This window comes from Panthera onca, chromosome F2 (assembly GCF_046562875.1).
Source record: "Panthera onca isolate mPanOnc1 chromosome F2, mPanOnc1 haplotype 2, whole genome shotgun sequence".
NCBI lineage: Eukaryota > Metazoa > Chordata > Mammalia > Carnivora > Felidae > Panthera > Panthera onca.
The window spans coordinates 8491505-8515065 of NC_138356.1; the positions used below are offsets into that span (position 1 = coordinate 8491505).

The 23561-nt window shown below is 38.9% G+C and overlaps 1 protein-coding gene across 3 annotated transcripts in view; it reads left to right on the top strand.

The window, feature by feature from the left end:
* Positions 1-23561, top strand: part of TGS1 (trimethylguanosine synthase 1) — a 43732-nt gene that overhangs the window by 2919 nt on the left and 17252 nt on the right. For all 3 annotated transcript variants that reach the window (XM_060610544.3, XM_078441510.2, XM_060610543.3), the window contains exons 2-10: positions 4830-4894; positions 7235-7395; positions 7959-8784; positions 11094-11211; positions 12679-12765; positions 14834-15008; positions 17169-17475; positions 19746-19898; positions 21513-21656. In XM_060610544.3, the coding sequence (XP_060466527.3) occupies positions 4830-4894; positions 7235-7395; positions 7959-8784; positions 11094-11211; positions 12679-12765; positions 14834-15008; positions 17169-17475; positions 19746-19898; positions 21513-21656 (2036 nt within the window). The remainder of the gene's footprint in view (positions 1-4829; positions 4895-7234; positions 7396-7958; positions 8785-11093; positions 11212-12678; positions 12766-14833; positions 15009-17168; positions 17476-19745; positions 19899-21512; positions 21657-23561) is intronic.

Below are 23561 nucleotides of genomic sequence, written 5' to 3' on the forward strand. Positions count from 1 at the left end.
CTAAAGGTTATTGTACACCTCTCCTAGAAGGCAGAAAATAGAACCTCATATTGTAACTAATTTTTATTTTCTGAGGACATTATATTAACATACTGTCAGGGCACCTGGGTGGCACAGTCAGTTGAGTGTCTGACTTTGGCTCAGGTCATGATCTCGCAGTTGGTGAGTTTGAGCCCCACATTGGGCTCTGTGCTGACAGCTCAGAGCCTGGAGCCTGCTCAGGAATCTGTGTGTGTGTGTGTGTGTCTCTCTCTGCCCCTCCCTGCTCATGCTTTGTCTCTCTCAAAAATAATAAAATAAACGTTAAAAAAAATTAACATACTGTTTTATGAGCTCTAAAGTAATCTGTTTCATCTGCACATTCAGGTTTTCATACACCATATATATGAAGAAGACATAATTACATGTAATGGCGCTCTTAAAAATAATCATCATGATGGCTCAGTAGTAACATGAAAAAATAGCTTACGTTAATAAATGTCTGAATATAAAATATCTACACTATAATTACAATTATGTAAAAATTTTGTGTTAATATGTACATAGTCTAGAGTAGAATGTAGTAAAATGCTGAAATGATGGAGTAGTAGATTTTTGTTATGAAAACAACAGACATTAATTATTTAATTCTTTTAAAGGAATTACTTAATTCTTTTAAATCATTTTTTTCTTTAAGATTTACCTATTATATATATCTGATGCTACTCATTCTTAGAAAGTTTATGCTTTTCTTGTTTTTAAACTTTATTATTATTAATTTAAATCCAAGGTATTTAATATATAGTGTAATGATGATTTCAAGAATAGAATTTAGTGATTCATCACTTATATATAACACCCAGTGCTCATCCCCACAAGTGTCCTCCTTAATGCCCCTCCTCCATTTAGCGCCCCCTACCCAACACCCCTCCAGCATCCCTCAGTTTGTTCTATTTAAGAGTCTCTTATGGTTTGTCTTCTTCTCTGTTTTTATATTATTTTTGCTTCCCTTATGTTCATCTGTTTAAAGTCCACATGTGACTGAAGCCACATGATATTAGTCTTTGACTTATTTCGCTTAGCATAATACACTCTGGTTCCATCCACGTTGTTGCAGATGGCAAGATTTCATTCTTTTTGATCGCCGAGTAATATTCCATTGTGCATATATACCACATCTTTATCCATTCATCCGTCGATGGACATTTGGGCTCTTTCCATACTTTGGTTATTGTCACTAGTGCTGCTGTACACATTGGGGTGCATGTGTCCCTTCGAAATAGCACTCCTTTGGATATCCTTCGGGTAAATACCTAGTAGTGCAATTGCTGGGTCACAGGGTAGTTCTGTTTTTAATATTTTGAGGAATCTCCATACTGTTTTCCAGAGCGGCTGCGCCAGTTTGCATTCCCACCAGCAGTGCAAGAGAGATCCTCTTTCTCCGCATCCTCACCAACATCTGTTGTTGCCCGAGTTGTTAATTTTAGCCAGTCTGACAGGTGTGAAGTGGTATCTCATTTTGATTGATAGTTGCCTGATGATGAGTGATGTGGAGCATTTTTTTCATGTGTCTGTTAGCCACCTGGATGTCTTCTTTGGAAAAGTGTCTGTTTTGCCCATTTCTTCACTGGATTGTTTTTTGGGTGTTGATTTTGATAAGTTCTTTATAGATTTTGGATAGTAACCCTTTTTGTGATATTTCATTTGCAAATATCTTCTCCCATTCCGTTGGTTGCCTTTTAGTTTTGCTGATGGTTTCCTTCACTGTGCAGAAGCTTTGTATCTTGATGAGGTCCCAATAGTTTATTTTTCTTTTGTTTCCCTTGCCTCTGGAGACATGTCAAATAAGAAGTTGCTGCAGCTGAGGTCAAAGAGGTTGCTGCCTGTTTTCTCCTCTAGGATTTTGCTGGCTTCCGCCTGTCTTACGTTCAGGTCTTTCATCCATTTTAAGTTTTATTTTTGTGTCTGGTGTAAGAAAGTGGTCCAGGTTCATTCTTCTGCATGTCGCCGTCCAGTTTTCCCAGCACCATTTGCTGAAGAGACTGTTTTTTCCATTGGATATTCTTTCCTTGTTTGTCAAAGATTAGTTGGCCACATAGTAAATCATTTTAAAATAATTTCAAACTTAAAAAATGGGTCCGTGAACCATATTCCCCTCTACGCAGATTCACCAGGTCTTAATAGTTAGCTGCCTTTGTTCCATCTCTCCCTCTGCAGACACAGAGACACGTGGCCAGGCCCCACATACACCATCTTTTCTGAACCATTTGAGAGCAAGCTGCCGACTTGATTCCCCATCTTTCCTAAATACTCCATTGTGCGTTTCCCTAAAACAAGTATATTCTCCTTCATAACCACTGTCGAGGGTTCACATTTCCCCCAGCCTTCCCAGCAGTGTTTGTCTTTTCTTTCTGATCCAGAATTCCACATAGTTCCTCTTATGTTTACTTTTGACTTGTCAATCTCCTTTGGAAAAATTCTTCACCCTTTTCCTCCCTTTCGTGGCCTCAACATTTTAAGAAGTGCAGACCTTACCTTTTCCTTCTGTGGGCTGACCTTACTTAACCTGGGTCTCTCTGACATTTCAACAGGAACAGAGATGGGGCCGTGCCTTCTTGGCAGGAATGCCACAGAAGTGATCCTGTGGTTGGCCCTGCATCGCTTCAGCAATGACTTTCTGGAGATCCAGTCCACCACTGGTGACGTTAACCTCCATTGCCCAATCATTGGAGTCTCCCAGTTTTCTTCACTATAAAGTCACAGTGATTCCCTTTGCATTAATTAGTATGTTGTAGGAAAGTACTCCAGTGCTATACCAATACCCTGTTGTTGCCTGAATCTGCTACCTCTTGAAGATTGCCAAAGAGTGATTCTCTGCCTGTATCGTTCTACTTTTATAAGTTGGCATTCTGTATGGAGCACTTTCCCTTCTCTCCACATATTTGTTTACTCCTTTATTTACATTAACGTGAACTCTGGATTGTTCGTTTATTGGTAAGTTATATTTTATTACTGTCATTTATTTTGATGTTCATATTGTCTCAGCTTTAGCTGGTGGGGGCCTCCTGAGGTGGCTTGTATATCATTTTGATGTGTCCCTGGCATTGTTAGACCTCCTCCTAACCTTCTGGCACAGAAGGTGACCCAAGCATAATCTTTTATAGTCCATGCTTCAACCTGGAACTGCCATTTCTGAAGGTACCTTGGTTCCTTTTAGCGGAGTGGAGTGTTCAGAAACCAAGACTTGGGTGCTCGTTGTGTTCCCTGCTCTTGGGTTTTCATTTCCCCTATGCTCTCTCAGCAGATAGAATTAGGCAGGGTGTATCTGCATTTTACATACATACATAAATACATGTAGGTGTGTAGGAATATCTTGGCTATCGTTATCCTCAGTACATTTACTTATTTGCTCACTGTAACCAATCTTGCAATCTTACTAGCCTTTTCCTCCATCTGGCACCTAGTGCCCCGTATCCTCGGGTGCTGACAGGCACGCCGTTGATGCCCTCTGTGTAGCTGCTGCTCTCCCCCACCCCCAGAGCCCTCTCCATTGTCCAGTGTTCTTGGGGGCCAGTGGGCATTGTGCCAGAGCACATTTGCACTGCATCCCCTGGCATGTTTGCTGTCCTACTGTGAGTCATCACTTTATCTTTTATAAAGTATTAAAAAATAAACAGGAGGATAGTGAAATATATCAAGTATACAAAAATTTTATTTGGTTGAATTCATTGTGGTTACACTGGAAAAATAGTATCAGGTATTACTTGCAGATGGCTTTATTCTGGCAGTTCTGATGGAGTTTGTTACAGCTCAATTTAATGGTAGGAAGAAAATGGCACAATTTTCTCCTTTTTCAAAGTGTCCTGTCAAGTTTATTTGTGTTAAGTAATCTCTGATCTTAGCAGATAGAAAACAACTCTTGAAGTAGGTATGTAAAGAAAAGTTGAATCATTCACTGTTGTTAAAAATTGTCGAGACTAGGGTATTGGCTGGCTCAGCCGGGGGAGCATGCAACTCTTGGTCTTGGGGTCATGAGTTTGAGCCCCACATTAGGCACCGAGCTTACTTAAATAATTATTCAATTAAAAATTGTTGAGACTGAATGTTTTGTTTTGATTTCTGTGTCAGTTTGATAAAATATCTAAATAAGAACTTCATTGTATGTTAGTCCCCAAAACAACCTTTGCTTGGACTGTGACTATCTTGTCTACTAAGCAATGATAACTTGGCTGATTTGCAAATGGAGTAGGGTCTACATGTGGATTTATGTGTGTGTAAGGTAAATCTTTCCACCTTTTTTTTACATGTTTATTTTTGAGAGACAGCAAGAGACCAAGCATGAGCGGGGGGAGGGCAGAGAGAGAGACACACAAGAATCCTAAACAGTCTCCAGGCTCTAAGCTAGCAGCACAGAACCCGATGTGGGGATCACACCCACGAACCATGAAATCCTGACCTGAGCCGAAGTTGGACTCTTAACAGACTGAGCCACCCAGCGCCCCTAGATCTTTCCACTTTTATGCTCACTTCTTACAGCAAGTTTAGAGAACACTTTCTTGTTTATGTATTATGAGATCAATTCTTCCCACAATGCCAGAACTACCCTTTAATTATACTAATTAGTAGTTGTAATTATAAATGATTCCTATGTGGTATATATTCCCTGTCTTAGATGGACTATCCTCGTAATAACCTCGTGAGATATGTGTTCTTTCCTCTGTATTACAGATGAGGAAGATATATTAGCAGATTGCTTTTCTGTTCCTTAACATTTTAAATCTATGCTGCCTTGAATTTTTTTCCCAGATTTATAATTTATTTCGTTTTTGACTGTTTAATTTGCTTTGCAGAGATCGAAAATTGTGCAATTTGGGATTAAAAGGCTACTATGTCAAAGGCAATGGTGACAATGCAGGTAATACAGTATAAAACCATATGGTCTCTTTTCACTCAAAGTAACTATAATACTGTATTGGTTTTAAATATAATTTGTTATAATACCATGTTGATTTGTTGCATAAAATATTATAAATGACAACCAGTAATTATAGTCCTTATTTTTTATTATGACATGGTTCTAGAATCCTTTTCAAAGCACATCTTTTCTTTTCCTGCTAGCTCCTCTATGGACTTGAGGTGGCCTCTTTTGCTCTATGTAACGTTCCTTCCTGAGTTGTTGCCATTAGATAAGAGCAGCCTGAAATTTGCAGCTTTGAAAAGCAGAGAGCATATTTTTCCCCCCAGCAAAATTTTATTGTGTTGGAAGATAAACAGAGGCGTATTAAAATTTTCAAGAGTTTATTCGAGCAGACACCTCTCCAAGTCAGGCAGTGCCGGCTCCCTGGATAGGAGCACCACTCCACGACAGGAGTTAGAGGAGGGGTTTTTATAGAGACGGTGTAGAAGCAAAGCAAGGAAATTACTTGATTGGCTATGGCTTAAGCAGTGGGCTCGTTTGGGGAAGCCTACGGGCTATTTGTGATTGGTTGTTCTTAAGTTTTATTTTCTTCGATCTGAGCGCTTGGATTCTGGCTTAGGTTTTTGGTTTGCTTCCATTGACGACAAAGGCCTTAGAGCCGCCTCAGTCTAATGACCTCCTTGTTTATATACTTTACCAATCGTATAAATAAGGTATTCAGGATAAGCGTCAGGATAAGTCAGGATAAGACCATAGTCTTCTGACTGAAGTGAGGAGCCCATCATCTGGGTTCACTTTCCCAAATAACAAATAGAATTTGTTGTATACTTTGAGCCTTATCTAGTTTCCGAAAACCATCTTGCTCTGTCTCAGACTTCCCTTTGAGACCGCGTTTGTTCTTTCCACACAGATCTTTTTTGTTTCTCTAGATACGGGCAAAACTAGCATGAGTTCTAGGCTAAAGTCAGCACAAGTAAAGTGTGTCGTGTTACCCTTAAAAGTCCTTTAACTCTCACAATAATGGAACGAGTCAGTGTTTCTTCAGTTGATTGCTGGACAAAGCGTTTGGTTTGTGTTTCAATGTAATGTACAAATAAGGTTTCTTCACACCCCAAGCTCCTGCTAAACGTAAAATATACATACCATGGGGCACCTGGGTGGCTCATGATCTCATGGTTGTGAGATTGAGCCCCGTGTCGTCGTGGAGCCTGCTAGGGATTCTCTCCTCTCCCTCTACTCCTCTCACTTACTTGTGTGTGCATGCTATCTCTCTCTCTCTCTCTCTTTTTCATAAATCAATCAATCAATCAATGAATAAAACACATACTATGAAAGGAACATAAAACTTAGCACATTTGTTTTTCCTATTTGCTCTCTCTTGGACTTTCATAAGTTCATTGAGTGGAATGGTAAGTGGAATCCCCCTTATTACTTAGGCAGAGATGTTTTTTTCCCTCTTTGTTTTAGTAGGATTTGTGCACAAAAGATTTCTTTATAGTCTCCATTTTTGCTTTGTAAGACTCACCGTTCTGTTGCCTACAGTCATTTAGCTGGAGTGCAGCTCAGCCCTAATTGAGTATGCTAATGTGTAAAGTGACATTTATCTCACATTTCAAATGGCTAATGGAGCATTTGAATGGCATTTGTCCCGTTAATGGTGTGATACACTTTTTTTATCTAACCATATTAGTATAAAGCAAAACTTACTTTGTTACAATACAACAGGTTTTTTGGTAAGACCTAGAATCAGGAGTTTGAAAGAATCTTCCAGCTCAGTAGATTTCAGACTTTCAATAGCAGAACCCTTTCATTCAATCATCTCTCCCAGAGTCACAGAATATAAATCCCAGTTGCGATTAAAGTACCCTCAAAAAAAATAAATAAATAAAAAATAAAAAATAAAGTACCCTCGAGGCGACTAAAGACATGCCTTTCACCTCTCTTATTACTAGCTCCTAAAGTAACTCCACAAATCATCATTTTAACTTCACTGATCTAGTTGAGTAATACTGCCTGTGGCGAAAACGTGTTTTCCCTGTGATTACTCCACCATGTCCCCCCTCGTATCCTCAGTACTCTGCACGGTGCAGAGGGCTCTGTGCCCAGCACAGACGAGGTACTCAGTACGTGTAACTTGAATGGGCAGCTGGTAGCAGGCAGAGCCAGACTAGAAGTTGTCTCTTGATTCTCAGTTGGCCGTTTTTTACTAGTCTTTTTAACTCCTTAAAAATGGTAACACTTGCATGATTCTGGATCTCAGGTTCCTCTTTGAAATGAGGATGATAAAACTTACATCTACATTCTCTCTAAAATGAAGCTAACAAATGCTGTCTGTAGGAGACCAAGCAACAGAAGAGGAGGAAGGTGGCACGGCAGAATTACATGACAGCAAAGGCTTAGGCTTAGATGAAAGTGAACTTGATTCTGAGGCTGAACTCATGAGAAGTATGGGACTACCACTCCAGTTTGGTGGTGTATCTGCACATAAGACTTTTGAGGTAAGTAGGGGCGCCTGGGTGCCTCAGTCGGTTAAGCGTCTGACTCTTGATTTCAGCTCAGGTCATGATATTGTAGTTTGTGAGTTCAAGCCCTACATCAGACTCTGTGCTAGTGGTGTGGAGCCTTCTTGGGATCCTCTGTGTCTCTTTCTCTGCCCCTCTCCCACTTGTGTTTTAAATAAGTAAATAAATATTTTTTTTAAAAAAAGAATTTTTACAAAAGTGTAAGTTACTTTTATTTGTTTCTTCATTTTCTTCATAAAATACCACATGGAATTATTTTATCCCAAATCTAACACATTCATCCATTAGAGCACCCCACTTCTTTTTAAACGTACATATTTATAAATTAACCAAAACTGCAAGTTTTGATATATGTCTATGTTTGATTTTTTCCTCCTCCTGTAAACATAGAGAGTAAAATTAATCTGTGTGTGTAACTAAAGCCCAGGATGAGGGTTTGAGGATCTATTATTTAATTTCATGGTAAAAGAGACTTGGATTCTACTTTCTCTTATACTTTATGAGGTGCATTTGATATTCAAGTTATTTATCTTATGTAGGTGTCTATGAATACTAGAAATAAAGTTAAAGTCAAAAAGAAAAAGAAAAAACAGCAAAAGAAGTACTTACATGAAATTATGAGAGAATCTTGGAGACAAGAATATGAAGAAGATGACATTTTGGCTTCAGATGATCCGTCTTCAGTTGAACGGTATGAGAACACCAAAACATGTGAACTTCAAACCAAAAAGGACATTGAAACTGAAAATCTTCCTGTTGAAAATACATTATGCCCAAAGCTAGAAATTACGGAGAAGTGGGAAAAGTATTGGAATGAATATGGCGGAGGGCTCTTATGGCAAAGCTGGCAAGAGAAACATCCAGGTCAGACACTGTGTTCTGAACCTTGGAACATTCCTGATACAAAGGAGGAATGGGAACAACATTATAGTCAACTCTATTGGTATTATTTGGAACAATTTCAGTATTGGGAAGCTCAGGGTTGGACTTTTGATGCCCCAGAAACCTGTGATACAGATGCTTGTGGGCCTAAAATAGAAGTTGACGACGAGAAAGATGAAAATTGCATAAAAGCAGACTTAACGTCTTTTCCATCTTCATCTATTACCATTGATAGTGAAAGCTCTAGTTCAGGTGATAAAGAGCATAATGAAATACTTGATGGAGTTAGTAACTTAAGTCTGAATTCAGAGGAAGTGGAACAGAGCCGGTTAGATTCTTCAGTAAGTTACGATGCACGTCAGTTGCTAAGTGAAGTCGGCAGCAGCAGAGAATGCCCTGCCACCGGCCAAAGTGAACCATGTCACGGAGGAGCCAAGGACAGCAACGTGTCTGGGAACAGAAGCGCAAACCAACCAGCTCAGGGTAAGACTGGCCAAGATGTATCCTACTGAACAGGAAAATGAACCTACTGAGCAAAATAACACTAATCCTTTATGCAAGACTTACACAGTGCCAACTACGTTTTATAGTGTAAAATGATTTACTCCATATATCACAAGTTGTTTATTTCCCTTTCATATAAATCAGAAAAATGTTTGCAAAGGGTTCTCAAAAGTACCATTTTTTCCACTTGTACCTTGGTGGCCAATTAAAACTTGAAACTCCCTCGGGGCACCTGGGTGGCCTCGGTCGGTTAAGCGTCCGACTTCAGCTCAGGTCATGATCTTACAGTCTGTGAGTTTGAGCCCCGCATAGGGCTCTGTGCTGACAGCTCAGAGCCTGGAGCCTGTCTCGGATACTGTGTCTCCCTCTCTGTCTCCCTCTCCCTCCCCCACTTGTGCTCTGTCTCTCTTGCTCTCAAAAATGAATAAAACACAGAAACGAAACAAACAAAAAACACCTTGGAACTCCCTTGAGAAATTTAGAATAGACATGGAACTTCCAAGTTTCTGTGAAGCAAATGTATGTATAGGAGGCATATTAGAGAATGGTTCAGAGTACACAATGGATATCAGGCAAATCGTACTCTAAGTTATATCTGGAAATTTATTTTGGAACCAATGAAGTCTTGCTCTGTAGGGAATCTCAACAGGGCATGATATTAATTTTTATCTAGAAGAGTTGACCTCAGGATCCTCGTTAAATGTCCAGGATAAGGAACTTAGTTGACTCCAGCCTAAGTGATTGAAAACATAACAAAACAAAACCTGTCATGCAAATTGATGTCTAAAGAACTAAAGAAAGGATGAAAGAAAGCCAGTGAGAGGTATGTTAAGTCAGAGGTGGTTATTAAGAATGCTCTTGCTAGGGAAAAGGATTCTAACTGATGGCACCAGGAAAATGAGAGGGGAAGAAATTTTTATGTTTGGCATCCTTGATGTTTGGTGCCAGACAAGTCTGGTTTGTAATGGAGGACTTTCTTCTCGGCCTCATTCCTATATGAAGCAAAAGGTTTTGGCCTTTTATTTAACAATTGGGTTTGCTTTGTTCCTTGGATTGCTGATTTTCATCTAGCTGAGAGTTCCCTTTAGAGAGAGTTCCTGAAGGACCCTACCTACTTTTTTATCTCTTTTTTCTCTGTGCTCTCCCAATGGAGCTTACCTCAGTATTATCATTCTTTTCTATTTTGGTGTTATTTTCCTCCTTTTTTTAATGTGATTATGTTAGTCTTTTGACACTCCTCTCTGCTCTCTCGATTACTTTCTGTGCTGATTTTGACCATAAAACTAGAAATCTGTATATTGGCCCATGTATTGGCCACTGTCTTACTACTTCATGTTACTTCTTTGACCATCCTCCCTTCCTGTTTGTTCCCTTTGTCAAACATAGTAAACCTCATAGTCTCTGCCTTCTGTGGTCTATTTCCTAGTTTGCATGCATAGATTGGCCATTTTTGTCACCTTTTCCCTTAATTATGTGTGTAATTGGCCATTTCTTTAATTAGTCCTGGGGTGAGTGCCATCAGGATCAATCTGAGAATTCGAGGTTTTAATTTGTTTTGGATCCTCCCTTGAGATCACAACACAAGGTATATGTTGCATGTTTTCTATGTAAGCATATATGTTTTCTATTGTTTGTGGTTGCGTATTCTCCTGAAATAGTCTGTGCCTACACAATCAGAGTATCCCATTGTCTACACTACAGACAACTCTCCATTTCTAGTTCCCCCTACTCACTTTGTGCCAGTCTGAAGAAATACAGAACAAAGACAGGTGCCTCAGTCAGAGCAGCCACAGGTTTAAAAGCATTCTTTTTAAATGATGGTGCTTACCTTTCTGTTACTTCCGTTGTCAATTTAAGGGCTATATTAGAGACCAATGTATTTGCTTCTTAATAAGGAGAAATCATTTTTCTGAAAACACTGTATTCAGAGTCATGTAAGTTAAAATTCAGTCAAATGTGATAGCTGTTAGTGTGTGTGATTAGAAAGCTTTCACAAAAGTAACTGTGGATTAATTTATGTAGATTTGAACAGTTATGAGGAAAAAGTTTTCATTTGCTTTCTAAGTAGTTAGATCACAGAAACTTTAATAGATAGGCATAGCTACAATTTTACGCTCAGACTCTGCATGTGGATACACAAAATAGGTCGATTCGATCTGGCGCTGTGCCTGACATGCACATACAGTTCATTGCAAGAAAGGCAGTAAAGTATTTGATCGCCTTTGCAAAAGGCAGAGGAATTGTCAAACCAAGGAGAGAACTCCACTGCAACATCTCTGCCTCTTTAGATTCACAGGACTCTTCCGAAGCAAACGCAATCAGAGAAAGACCACACTCCAACAGTATTGATGGAGACGAGAGTGAAGAAGATCCACCTGAACGTAAGCCAAGCAAACTCAAGAGGAGGCAAGTAACACATTACCTCCCTCTCCACAGTGGGGTAGCAGAAGCGCTTGTGTCCATGAGGGGGTGGCTATAAAGCATTTGTTGTATTACAGTACTTACTGTTAGTCCTGGAGAAAAGGAGAAAAGATGAGACGTACTAGCCTTGGAACACGGTCAGATCCCAGCAGTCAGATCCCACAGTTTCTTGTCTATAAAATGGAACCAATGCTTTTTTTAATGAGATCGTTAGGAAGACTAGAACTAGCATGTAATATATCTGATGGTAGTGTCAGTAGGTGACAGCTTTTAATGTATCCGTAGATATGGTTTCTCTCAAGGACGTTCTGATTTTTTCTTCAAAAATCTAAGTATATGGTATCACAGAATTTTATGCTAAAAGACCTCAAGTATCTAATGCTCTTAGTCTGTACGTGAGAATATTAAGACAAAATGAGGGTAAGTGCTTTTGCCCAGAGTTACATAGCAAAACAATGGCAGTTCCAAGGCTGATGCCCAGACCAACTCTTCTGGAGGCAGTGCTCTTCTAGTATACTATTGATATGTAAAATTAAAGCGACAAGTAACATAGGTTGGATACAGTCAAATGCTAATTCTGTAAGATACAAGGAAAGGACGGATGTTGCAGAACTTAGATGGTAGCTAAACACATTTTATTTCTGTGACAGGATGTGAAGTGTTCCACATATGACTTTTATGTTACATACAGCTTCTAGAAAAAATAATATGCAAACTTTGGGGGCCCAGTAACCTAGTACTTTCATAAAAGCATGCTTCCATTGTGTTCCTTCTACATGGTTTGCAGTGCTTGTTAATTCCTCCTTAAGTGCCCAGAAGCAGAGACTCTGTGTGTTCTTACATTTCTGGAACGTAGTAGGTCCACCATAAATGTTCAGTGAGCTTAATTTAATTTGTAAGAATTATTTCTCACCATTTTCTCTTAGTACTGTCACGTACGTCATAGGGGTCACTGGGAGGTATCCCCATTAGATCAGTGATCATGGGTTACTTGATAACACACTTGTATCACAACCTTATTCTTCATATTTTTTTTAAATTTTTTGGTTGGATTAATACTTCTCAAATGTTTTCTTTGTTTTTGAGGAAAACTTCTAAAGGTAACATTCTAGGAGCTTAGTTGAAGGCTGTAGTTTTTACAGGTGTTTTTCCAAAGGCAAATGGAGAGATCTGTATTCGTGCCATGTTCAAGAGTAGAGAGAGTTACTTGACAAAGTTTAGGATCTGAGTGCTTTTTGCTGTGTTCCAAATACTGCTGGGTACGTTATCTTATTTGGAAAATCTGATTAAAGTACTCTTTCCTGTCTTCGTGGATTTGTGAGCTGGAGCTGTGGTTGACTGTTGTGATTAGAAAGTGTGTGTAGATTGACTCTGTGTACCTTTTGATATTTTCATTAACTGGTGGCCTGTAGATATAATGGTTTATCACTGTTTTACCTTTTGTTTGTTTAGCCACGAGCTGGACATCGATGAAAACCCAGATTCAGACTTTGATGACAATGGTTCCCTTCTGGGATTCAAGCATGGCTCAGGACAAAAGTAATTATGTATAAATACTGTTGTTTTCCCAAAATTGTAACACTTCAGCTGTCTTAAAGTTCTCTGATAGCTAATGATAGTTATAGATTTGATAGCATTTAAGATAGTATAGTTAAAACACCAACCTCTCTTGTGGAGAGATCACCACACATTTGCTATATTCACATACATCGTTTACTCAGTTGCACGTCATACAATCCAATATCGTTATTACAATTTCATAGATAAAGCAGTGACTTGGTTGGGATCATACCATTTCCTAGGGAGAGGATACAGGGCAAGGTTTTGAGACTTCTAAGCAACCCTGACTTATCAGTGCTCACACAATTATCTAATCCTTGTGTGTTTAATTGATTACCCTGTATGTACTTCTGGGTTGTTCCTAAGATTTAGGCATGTTCCTTTGAGGTTCTTCCCAAGTTATTGTGTGTACCAATAGTTCATTTCTTCATACCGCTGAGTAGTATTCCATTGTATGGATGTACCATAGTTTCTTTAACCATTCATCTATTAAAGGACATTTGGACTATGTATGGTATTTTGCCATTACAAATAAACTGCTATGAACATTTATATACAGAAGGTGTAAGTTTTCTCTGGTATTAAATGCCCAGGCATTAAATATAAGAAAAGTGAAGGGCTTATTGCACATACCATGAAGACCAAACTGAGTATTTAAGGCACATTAAAGACCTACCATTTATGTCAACATGCACCAGTGATTTAAACCAAGATTAAGGTCTTTGATGTTTCTAAGGGTTGAGACTTTCTTTGTTAGTTGTGCAGTTTTAGCTGATACCTACATGTTATGAAGTCAGCAAGGAAAGGACATAGATCTCAAAGTTGACTTATAAATTGAATCCAAATCGGTTAAGGATTACATGCTCATGATACTATAAATATTTTTTTAATTATCAATTATCTCTCCCTTACGGTACTTGAAGGCAGTTGCCGTTGGTATAATTATTTAAGGCTAAAGATCATAAAGATGAGTAATATAAAATGTCTTCTTGATAGTGCCATGTTTAAATTCCTGACAGAATTTATTTCTACCCACATGTAATTTTATTGAGAAATTACTTGAGTGGCTCTTGCTAGGATACATCCCTGGAGATTTATTCTGTGACCTGGGATTTAACTTAACTATTCTTCTGTTTAGGATTCCCAGTTCTACTTAGAAGAAAAGGATAAGGGGGACCTGAGTGGCTCAATTGGTTAAGTGTCCGACTCTTGATTTTGGCTCGGGTCACGATCTCCTGGTCATGAGATTGCGTTGGGCTTCACGCTGGGCATGGAGCTTGCTTAAGATTCTGTCTTTTGCTCTGCCCCTCTTCTGCTTGTGTGCTCCCACTCTTTAAAAAGAAGAAGAAGAAAAGGATAAAATGGACTTTTTTATAAAGTTTATAATATGGCTAGAAGATAACACCTGATATTTAACACTAAACTTCAGGAGTTTGTAAGTGCTAAATTGTATATTACACTTTAAGTTTCTTATAGTCTGTGGGAGAAGTACTTAAATAAGGCTTGATATAGTCATAGAAGTCTTTGTAGCAGATCTTTATCTTTTAAGACTAGAAAAATTCAGATGGTTAGATCAGCAGATATTTTCTAGTTATTTTGTTAATATGGGTTTGCTTCTTGGGTAAGCTCAGATTAATTTAGGTTAAGAAGTCAGTGATCACTTTTAAAATAATTGAAGTCCAGGTATGTATGTATGAAAGAGCTTTGGTATCATCTCACCGTGAGAAAAGATTATATTTCCCTGATGTGCAACGGGGTTACATGTTTCTGCGATTTCTTTATTACACTTTACTATGTAATACCTGCTTTCTGCTATATATAAGGTATGTTGATACTCCCAACTGATGTTTCAGATTTACTTAAAATTAACATACAACTCCTATGCATTTGAACTTTATTTCATAGTTTTTATAATTTAGAAAAGAAATTAAAATGGTGGCTGCTAATCAAAAAATAGTGAAAATTGTCCGTTTTATTCTCTTTTCATATAAGAAAACAAACTCACAGAACTTAAGGTTTGAGTCATCTTCCTTTGGTTTGGTCACAGATACGGTGGAATTTCAAATTTCAGTCATCGGCGGGTCAGATACTTGCAGAAGAATGTGAAGTATAAGTCAAAGTTCCTGGACATGAGAAGACAAATAAATATGAAAAACAAACACATCTTCTTTACTGAAGAGTCAGATAAAACATTTTTCAAGAAAAGCAAAGCTTTGACTAAGGTCTGTATAAATTTTGTTCTATATTTACAGAAAGAATCTCATTTTGTGAGCTTGACTCAAATGGTATTCAAATGGAAATCCTGCTTCTAGCAGATATAAAGGTGCCTAAAATTCTCTTCCCCTTGCTTCCTAAAGGCATATAGCATGTGAACTAAATTTGAAAAAGAATAAGTTGGTAGTAATGTTATGTTTTGAAAGCTATAAAGTATCTGGGAAGATAGATAAAATTGCCTTGTATATGTAGTAACAGTGAGACTTTCTCATCTGCTTCAGGCTAAGTAGGATCCTGGAAGTCAATTTCTAGTACAGCTTTTATTGTAAGTCTTAATTACGAGATCATCCAGAGGCGATCAATTAAACATTGCACTAAGGGGCGCCTGGGTGGCTCAGTTGGTTAAGCGTCCGACTTCGGCTCAGGTCATGATCTTGCGGTTTGTGAGTTCGAGCCCCACATCGGGCTCTGGGCTGACAGCTCGGAGCCTGGAGCCTGCTTCGGATTCTGTGTCTCCCTCTCTCTCTGCTCCTCCCCCGCTTGTGCTCTGTCTCTCCCTCTATCAAAAATAAATTTAAAAATGTTAAAAAAAAACAAACAATTTAAACATTGCACTAACCAGTTCATCCTAATGGTCTCATGCAAATTTAGTGATTTACACTGTTAACTGGAGTGTTCACTAGAATATTCGTGTCCCCTCTCTTGGACTCTGCTATACCTGCTGTGCCAGCACCTGAAAAACAAAAGTAATTAGAATAGTTTTTGCTTGGTTTGATAAGTGATACTTTTCCGTTGGGGGGTGGTAGGCAGGGAGGACACCTTCTCATGAGTGAAACCTTTGTATCATTGTATTAGTCACTTCTCCAGCAACTCCTTTGGACAACAGAACAAAATCTCAGATCCTGTAATGACTTTGTTTTACCCTTAAGGTACATTATCCTTCCTAGCTTCAGCATTCTTCCAAAACATGCAACAGACTTATGTTGCTGCCTTCATGTTTTCCTTTTCATTTTAGATTGGTTGGTTGCTAGTGATATTTTAATATTTTAGTGGCCCTGGTTATGTCTGGAACACATTTCCCACTTCAGGTCAGTCAGTCCTATAGAACTTTTTATTTGTTGGATGTGATTGCCCCTATACATCCATCTGTAGACAAAGCAGAAACATACCTGCTATGTATTGACAAGGAAAAAAAGAAATATGGCTGTTGTGTCCTTAGTTATCTGTCTGATACATAGGCACAGTCCCCTTGAAGATTCTGGGTTTGTCTGTGCTCATCTTCCAATTTCCTAACTCTTAGGAGGGTCATGAACTCTTGTTATGAAGAATATTCTTGTAGGGGCATCTGGGTGGCTCAGTGGGTTAAGCATCTGACTCTTCATTTCAGCTTAGGACATAATCTCATGGTTTGTGGGTTTGAGCCCTACATTGGGCTTTGCACTGACAGTGCAGAACCTGCTTGGGATTCTCTCTCTCCAACCCCCCCGCCCCTCCCCCTCTCAAAATAAATAAATAAGCTTAAAAAAGTTTTTGTTTAAAAGAATATTCTCGTTACAGAAGTTTGCAAGGAAGTTACCTGACCTTATTAACATTTCTAAGAAACGTAGTTTTTAGGAATCCTTTTACAGGCTTCACTCCGTTAAAGGGCAGTTTGCATTGTTCTTTTTCTTCAGATGGGCACTAAATCTTTTTAGAGTTTATCTTGGATGCTGAGTACAATTTAACATAGACTATAGCCTCAGCCATTGAAGAAAGGCCTGTATGATTAGAAAAGATAACATTAATGACAATAATAAGTAGGTACGTGTGTAATGGCAATATCACATAGTATGGTTATATTGTCAGAAGCCTCTATGGAAAGCTACTGGAACAGTTCACCTTTATCCTCTTAGTGCTAATTGATTACAGGAAAGTCACCACCTTGTGTTTAAGCTGATATTTTCTTCCTTCTCAAGAAATCTTTAATAAGGTCATGGTATGTCCAGATAAGAAAATTGTGCTGTTAGCTCAGAATTACTTTTTGCATAATTAGCTTGTATGATACAGTGTACTTATTGGAGCTAATAATTATGACTCAGCTTCTCAGTGAAGTCCAAATGGTCAAAGCAGGTGGGACTATTCTGTGCAATTTAGAATTAATTCGTGCTTGTGATGACTGACAATTTCAGGTAGAAAAATTTCTAAAATGGGTGAATGAACCAATGGATGAGGAAGCATCACAGGAGTCAGTTTCTCATGACAACGTGCAAGACACGTGCACAAGCAGTGATTCAGAGGAGCAAGAAATGTCTGTTAAAAAAGGCGATGACCCACTTGAGACGAGCAATCAAGAACCTGGAAAGCGTCACGCTGTGTCTTTAGCTGGTGAACTGGAAACAGAAAAAAATGAAGGAGACAGCACAGTAACAGCTATTACACATCAGGAAGATTGTGTTACTCAGATTACACCAGATTCTGTACAGGTCAACACTGAAAGTAAGACTGTGCTTCAACTTACTGATGAATTTGGATAATGTGCTTCCCTAGCTGTCACTTGTTAACCGTCTATACCTAAGGATGCACCGCTATTTTACTTTATTTTATTTTATTTTATTTTATTTCATTTTATTTTATTTTATTTTATTTTATTTTGAGGTGGGGGTAGAGCACGTGTGCACACACGGGGAGGGGCAGAGAGAGAATGTGGGGCTCGATCCCACAACCCTAGGATCACGACCTGAGCCGAAATCAAGAGTCAGACAACTAACTGAGCCACCCAGGCGCCTCTCACCGCCACTCATTTTCAAGTAGAGAGGGTGCACAGTAAGTGTAAATGTGCTAGTGGCTATGGTTTGGCACCAGAAGACTACACTCTTGGCTGAGCAAGCGTCATGAGATACAAGGGCGCGCATGTGGGAAAACTGAGTGTCTCTGTTCCACCAAGATTGGTCTCTGCCACTACCCTCTGCTCCCTGGGCTAAAAGTGACTGGCAGTCCCTTTTATCCCTCTTGAAATTTGGTATTGCTCTGGTGTTCCTTTTAATAATTCTTTTTTATTTTGGGGCGCCTGGCTGGCTCAGTCGGTTAAGCGTCCAACTTCGGCTCAGTTCGTGATCTCGCGGTTCGTGAGTTCGAGCCCAGCATCGGGCTCCATGCTGACAGCTCAGAGCCGGGAGCCTGCTTCAGATTCTGTCTCCCTCTCTCTCTGCCCCTCCCCTGCTCATGCTCTTTCTCTCTCTCTCTCAAAACTAAATAAGGATTAAAATAAATTTTTTTTTTAATATTGAGGAAAATACCTCATTTGAATCTTGATTTGTGTGTGTGTGTGTATGTGTGTAGAGAGCTGTATTCTTTGTATCACATACTCCTTTGCCTTTCTAAAAAGCATACTAAAGTAGTTTAAATTTTATTGTCATGTACAACTGATGTTCATATGGTACTTGCAGATTTCATGTGCCTTATTTTCATTTAATCTATAAAATAGCCCAGTGAGGTAGATGGAATTAAGAATTTGCCTGAGATCACACAGCTAGTAGGTGGCATAGCTAGGACTCAGTACCAGGTTGTCTGGTCCCCCAGTCCCATTTCCCCCCTACCACTTCCCTCCTTCCCTAATTACCTCATGTCACAGTGCTGGTAGTTCTCACCTGGGCCCCTACCACCCACCTCAGGGGCATTTGGAAGGTGTTGGCTGTTAGAATGACCTGGGGGTTAACCTTCTGTCGTGTATAGGATGATCTTGCACAATAAGGAATTGTTCATTCAAAATGTCAGCGTTGATGACACCTTGTGCTGTTTGCAATGACCGGATGACGTATTAAGACATAGTTCTGTCCTTGAGAATCATTGAAGCAGTAGTTTTATTTGTCATCATCAGTTCTTCTCATTATGTCTAGCTGTGATAATGCTCTTTCTAAGTTGCTATTTCTGATCTCAGAACTGAGACAAGATAACCAAATTAATAAGAATTGTTTAAGACAAAAGTCCGTCGCCGGGCACCTGGGTGGCCCGGTCAGTTAAGCATCTCACTTTGGCTCAGGTCATGATCTCACAATCGTGTTCTGTGCTGACAGCTCAGAGCCTGGAGCCTGCTTAAGATTCTGCGTCTCCCTCTCCTCCCCTGCTCACACTCTGTCTCTTGCTCTCTCAAAAATAAATAAAACATTTAAAAAAAAGAAGAAAAAGAAAAAGTCCATCTTTGAATGAATGAGATCCTTTTCTGTTAACATTAAAGCCATGACCTATTTTAATTTCCTTTAGGTCATAGGATCTTCAGGTCATGTCTGTGTTCAGAGGATTGACCAAGTTAGGACTCAGTCAGTCCTTGGGAGGTTTTATTTTAAAGAAGGGAAGAACAATGTTTGGATTTCTATAATTGACCGACTAAAGTAGTACCTTATCTAACAGAAGTAATAACTTTTATACCTATGTAGTATCTGTACGCATCCCCTAACAATCTTGAGAAGTAAGTAGATAAAATACTATTCATTCATTCCTTTTGAGGAATTAAAAGTTGGATCTTAGTGAGCCTGGGTTTCTTTACCAAGCCCAGGCAGGTTATAAACAGCAAAATAGAAGCTGTCATGTAAAGTCAGTGCTATGTGCATCAGGCCCTCCTGCTTCTCCAGGGGTGCCGTGGCACGCATGTTCTCGAGTGCATTCCCAAATTGTAAATACTGAATGTGGCTATACTTTTAGATAAATTCATCTACGATTTCCTTTTTTTCATAGTGAGCATCTGTATTTTTTATATTCTTTTATTTTAGCTGAAAGTAAAAAGAAGAAGACAAAGAAAAACAGGAACAAAAAGGTAATTGGCCTGCCTCCCGAGATAGCTGCTGTTCCTGAGCTGGCAAAGTACTGGGCCCAGAGATACAGGCTCTTCTCCCGTTTTGATGATGGGATTAAATTGGACAGAGGTAAAGTATATGTGGGGTTTTTTTTGACACTATTTTGAAATAATTTCAAAGTTACAGAAACATGGCAGGAATAGTAAAAATTTCATAATGCCCTTTACCCGTATCTGACTGCTTGGTAACATTTTGCCACGTTTGCTTTATCATTCTGTGTGTGTGTGTTTCTGATCCAATCGCTCCTACCCCTTAATACTTGTATGTGTGTTTTCTAAGAACAAAGATACTTTATGTAATGGTGATAAAATTACAAATTTAACCTTGCTGCACTATTCTATTCTGCAGTCCAGACTGCAGTTTCATCTGTTACCCTAATCATGTCCTTTATGGCGTTTTTTCTTCCAGTTGAGGACCACGTCTTGCATTTAGTTTTCATGTTGTTTTCTTTTCCTTTCATCTGGAATAGTCCCTCAGCCTTTTTTGTCTTTCTTGACTCTGACATTTTCCAAAGAAAAGCGGCCAATTATTTTCTACAGTGTCTCTTAGTTTGAGTATATATGTATTTTTAAAACTTCACATTCAGGTTTAATCTGGATTTGTGGCATTTTAGGATGGATAGCAAAAAGAGTCAATAGACTATTAAGCAGAACATCTGATGAAGAAATACCTAGTGCAGAAGGTGTAATTTAATGAATTAACTCTGGAAGCGGAGTTCTTCTGTGAGTGTTCCTGCTATGTCTGGAACACCTTCCTTCATTCATTTCTGCAAATTGATGCTTATTTTCATATCGGGGCTCCCTAAACATTGGTCTTTATTGACTGTCAAAATCAGGAGGCTTGATCTGTGGTTAGAATTTTGGGTTCTGTGAACCTCTTCTAATAATTTACAAAATGTTGTGTTTGTTATGTATCGAAGAAAGTACATAGGAGTTTGGAGAAATAAGGCTGGATAAAAAAGCTTTCTAATTCTATAAAAGGAATTTATATTTGTATTCTTCCAACAATGAGGAGCCATTTAAAGTTTTGGTAAGGAAAGAGAACAGGAAAATTGGTGCATGATTTTGTTCCAGAGAAATAAATTTCTGAAAAAAAATGTTAATTTTTTCTATTGGGAAAGGAAGTCAGTATCCTCTTTCTTCTGGAGTGGGCATAGGACCCCGTTTCTGAAAATGAAGAGGGGTCTATTCCTACAGCTTTGCATCCTTTTGCTGTCAGCTTCTTGCTTTTCCTGACCCTTTTGAAATGTACACATTTTTCCAAAGTGTCGAGTACAAATCCGGCTCAATAGTTCCCTGTTAGAAATAAAGTAATCCGGAAACTCAGTGGGGTTTGGGGAGTTGGCCAGTTGAATAGAGCCAACTTTCCATTTTCCTTAATAGTCATTAATACTTCAAACAGAAAAATGAAAGTTGCATTCAGTTATTAGAAGTACATTATAAAAGCAACAGGCAAGAATTGAGACGGTTGCTTCTGTGCAAATCGGGAATGGGAATAGTACTGCTTTTTATAACAAGCTCTACTGAACTTTCTGTAAAAAAACGAAGCAATTTATAAGTTCTTGAAAAGAGAAACTAGATCTTGTTCGGGTATAGCATATATAGTAACGTTTGCTGTGATGTTTGTGCTCGGGTTGGCTTCTTGAAATTGAACCATCTTCATCGGGATGCTCTTCCTCTGCAGAGGGCTGGTTTTCAGTGACCCCTGAGAAGATTGCTGAACACATTGCTGGCCGGGTCAGCCAGTCCTTCAAGTGTGACATTGTAGTAGATGCATTTTGTGGAGTCGGAGGAAATACCATTCAGTTTGCCTTAACAGGAAAGAGAGGTAATTAGCCGGCAATGGAAGAAAGCGATTTATTTTCCATTTGTTTGAGTTAAAAAGTTTCATTTTGCTTTAGCCTATCTATGTTGTATATAATTAGTAACATAACCCCAAATATCCAAAATCATAATAGCAGGGCGCCTGGGTGGCTCAGTCAGTTAAGCATGTGACTCTTTAGTTCGGCTCAGGTCAGGATCTCACAATGAAATCGAGCCCCGCATTGGGCTCTGTGCTAACAGCACAGAATAAGTAAATGAACATTTTTTAAAAATACATAATAATAATAATAATAATAACAGCATATATCAAGCCATACACCCTGTATCACGTACTAGTATAAGTGCTTAATATGTATACATTTATTAGTCAGCAGTCTTGTGAGGTGTGTCTTTTACTATCTGTGTTTCACAGATAAACAGAAAAATAAAGAGATGAAATAATTTGCCCAGGATTACACAGACACAGCTTGGTGAAGCCAAGATTAATAACATTATAGAAAACCAACAATTCTGAAATGGGAAGGCATTCTTTAGAAGAAGAGTGGACAGGGAGTACCTGCTTTTCCTCCTCTGTGACTTTGGACATCATTTAACCTCAGTTTAAAGGAGACCTTAAATTGAGATAACGTCTGTAGTACCTTTCAGCTTTAACATCATAAGACTCTAAAAATCTTTCAAGTGTTAGGTCCTCCTCATGTTTGACTTTGGAATCCCGGAAAAGAAAATGTCTATTACTGTATATCTGCCAAGAACTTTGTCAAGTAGGTAGTACGTGTGCTGTTTCCCAGGGAAAAGAAAGCTTTATAAAATTGAACAATCTGCCCAAATTGGCATAGCTGAGTCGTGAAGCCAAGGTTTTTTCCTGATATCCCTGTTCTTTCTAAATTCTTTTGAAAGCGTAGTATCAAAGACATAAATTGTTGAGTCATACTCTGAAGATGCTTTTTTTTCCCCGACATCTTTCTATGATACATGTAGTTTCCATCTCAGTAAATTAAGGTTAAGTCTCATTAATTTATATGAAGTTCTTAATGTTGACTAGGAAAGCATGATTCTGGAAGCCTAATATAGAAGCTAAAAATCATGAAGGAAAACTTAACATTGATTTTAAGACCCATGCTGATGAACTGTGACCCTTATTTAATCATGCTCCAGGGCAGGGCATTGCCCACCTTATATGGTCTCCCAATAGCCTGAATGAAAGTTGTTTTCAGAGTTACTGGAATAGGAATTATTTTCTTGTTTTCCTTGAATTCATTATTTACTCTGCAATTTCTTCTCTGCACTTGCCAGATAAACCCTTCCTGTGAGCTCAAATCAGTGTATATTGCATGAAAATGATGTTTCAAAATCATTGTCAACTTGGTCTCAAGTTGTCAACTTGGTCTTCATTTTGACATTGCATTATAACATGACAATTAAAATATCTGCCCTCCTGGGCGCCAGGGTGGCTCAGTCGGTTAAGCGTCTGACTTCAGTTCAGGTCATGATCTCACGGTCCGTGAGTTTGAGCCCCGCGTTGGGCTCTGGGCTGATGGCTCAGAGCCTGGAGCCTGCTTCCGATTCTGTGTCTCCCTCTCTCTCTGCCCCTCCCCCGTTCATGCTCTGTCTCTCTCTCTCTCTCTCTCTCTCTCTCTCTCTCAAAAATAAATAAACGTTTAAAAAAATAAAATATCCGCTCTCCGATAAAGCAGCAAATAGATCTGGATATTTTTTCAAATACTATGGAAACTGTCCATATTGTAGATTTGTATTTCTTTGAATATAGGTCCGTAGCCAAGGCTTTCTGCAGCTTAGTACACATTTGGTAAAGGAAAATGTCTAATGTGGGTCCCACGCTAAAGGAAGTCTATTTCTGGCATGTTCTCCCAGATCCAGCTTTCATCAAGGTGCCTTAGGGTCTTTTAAT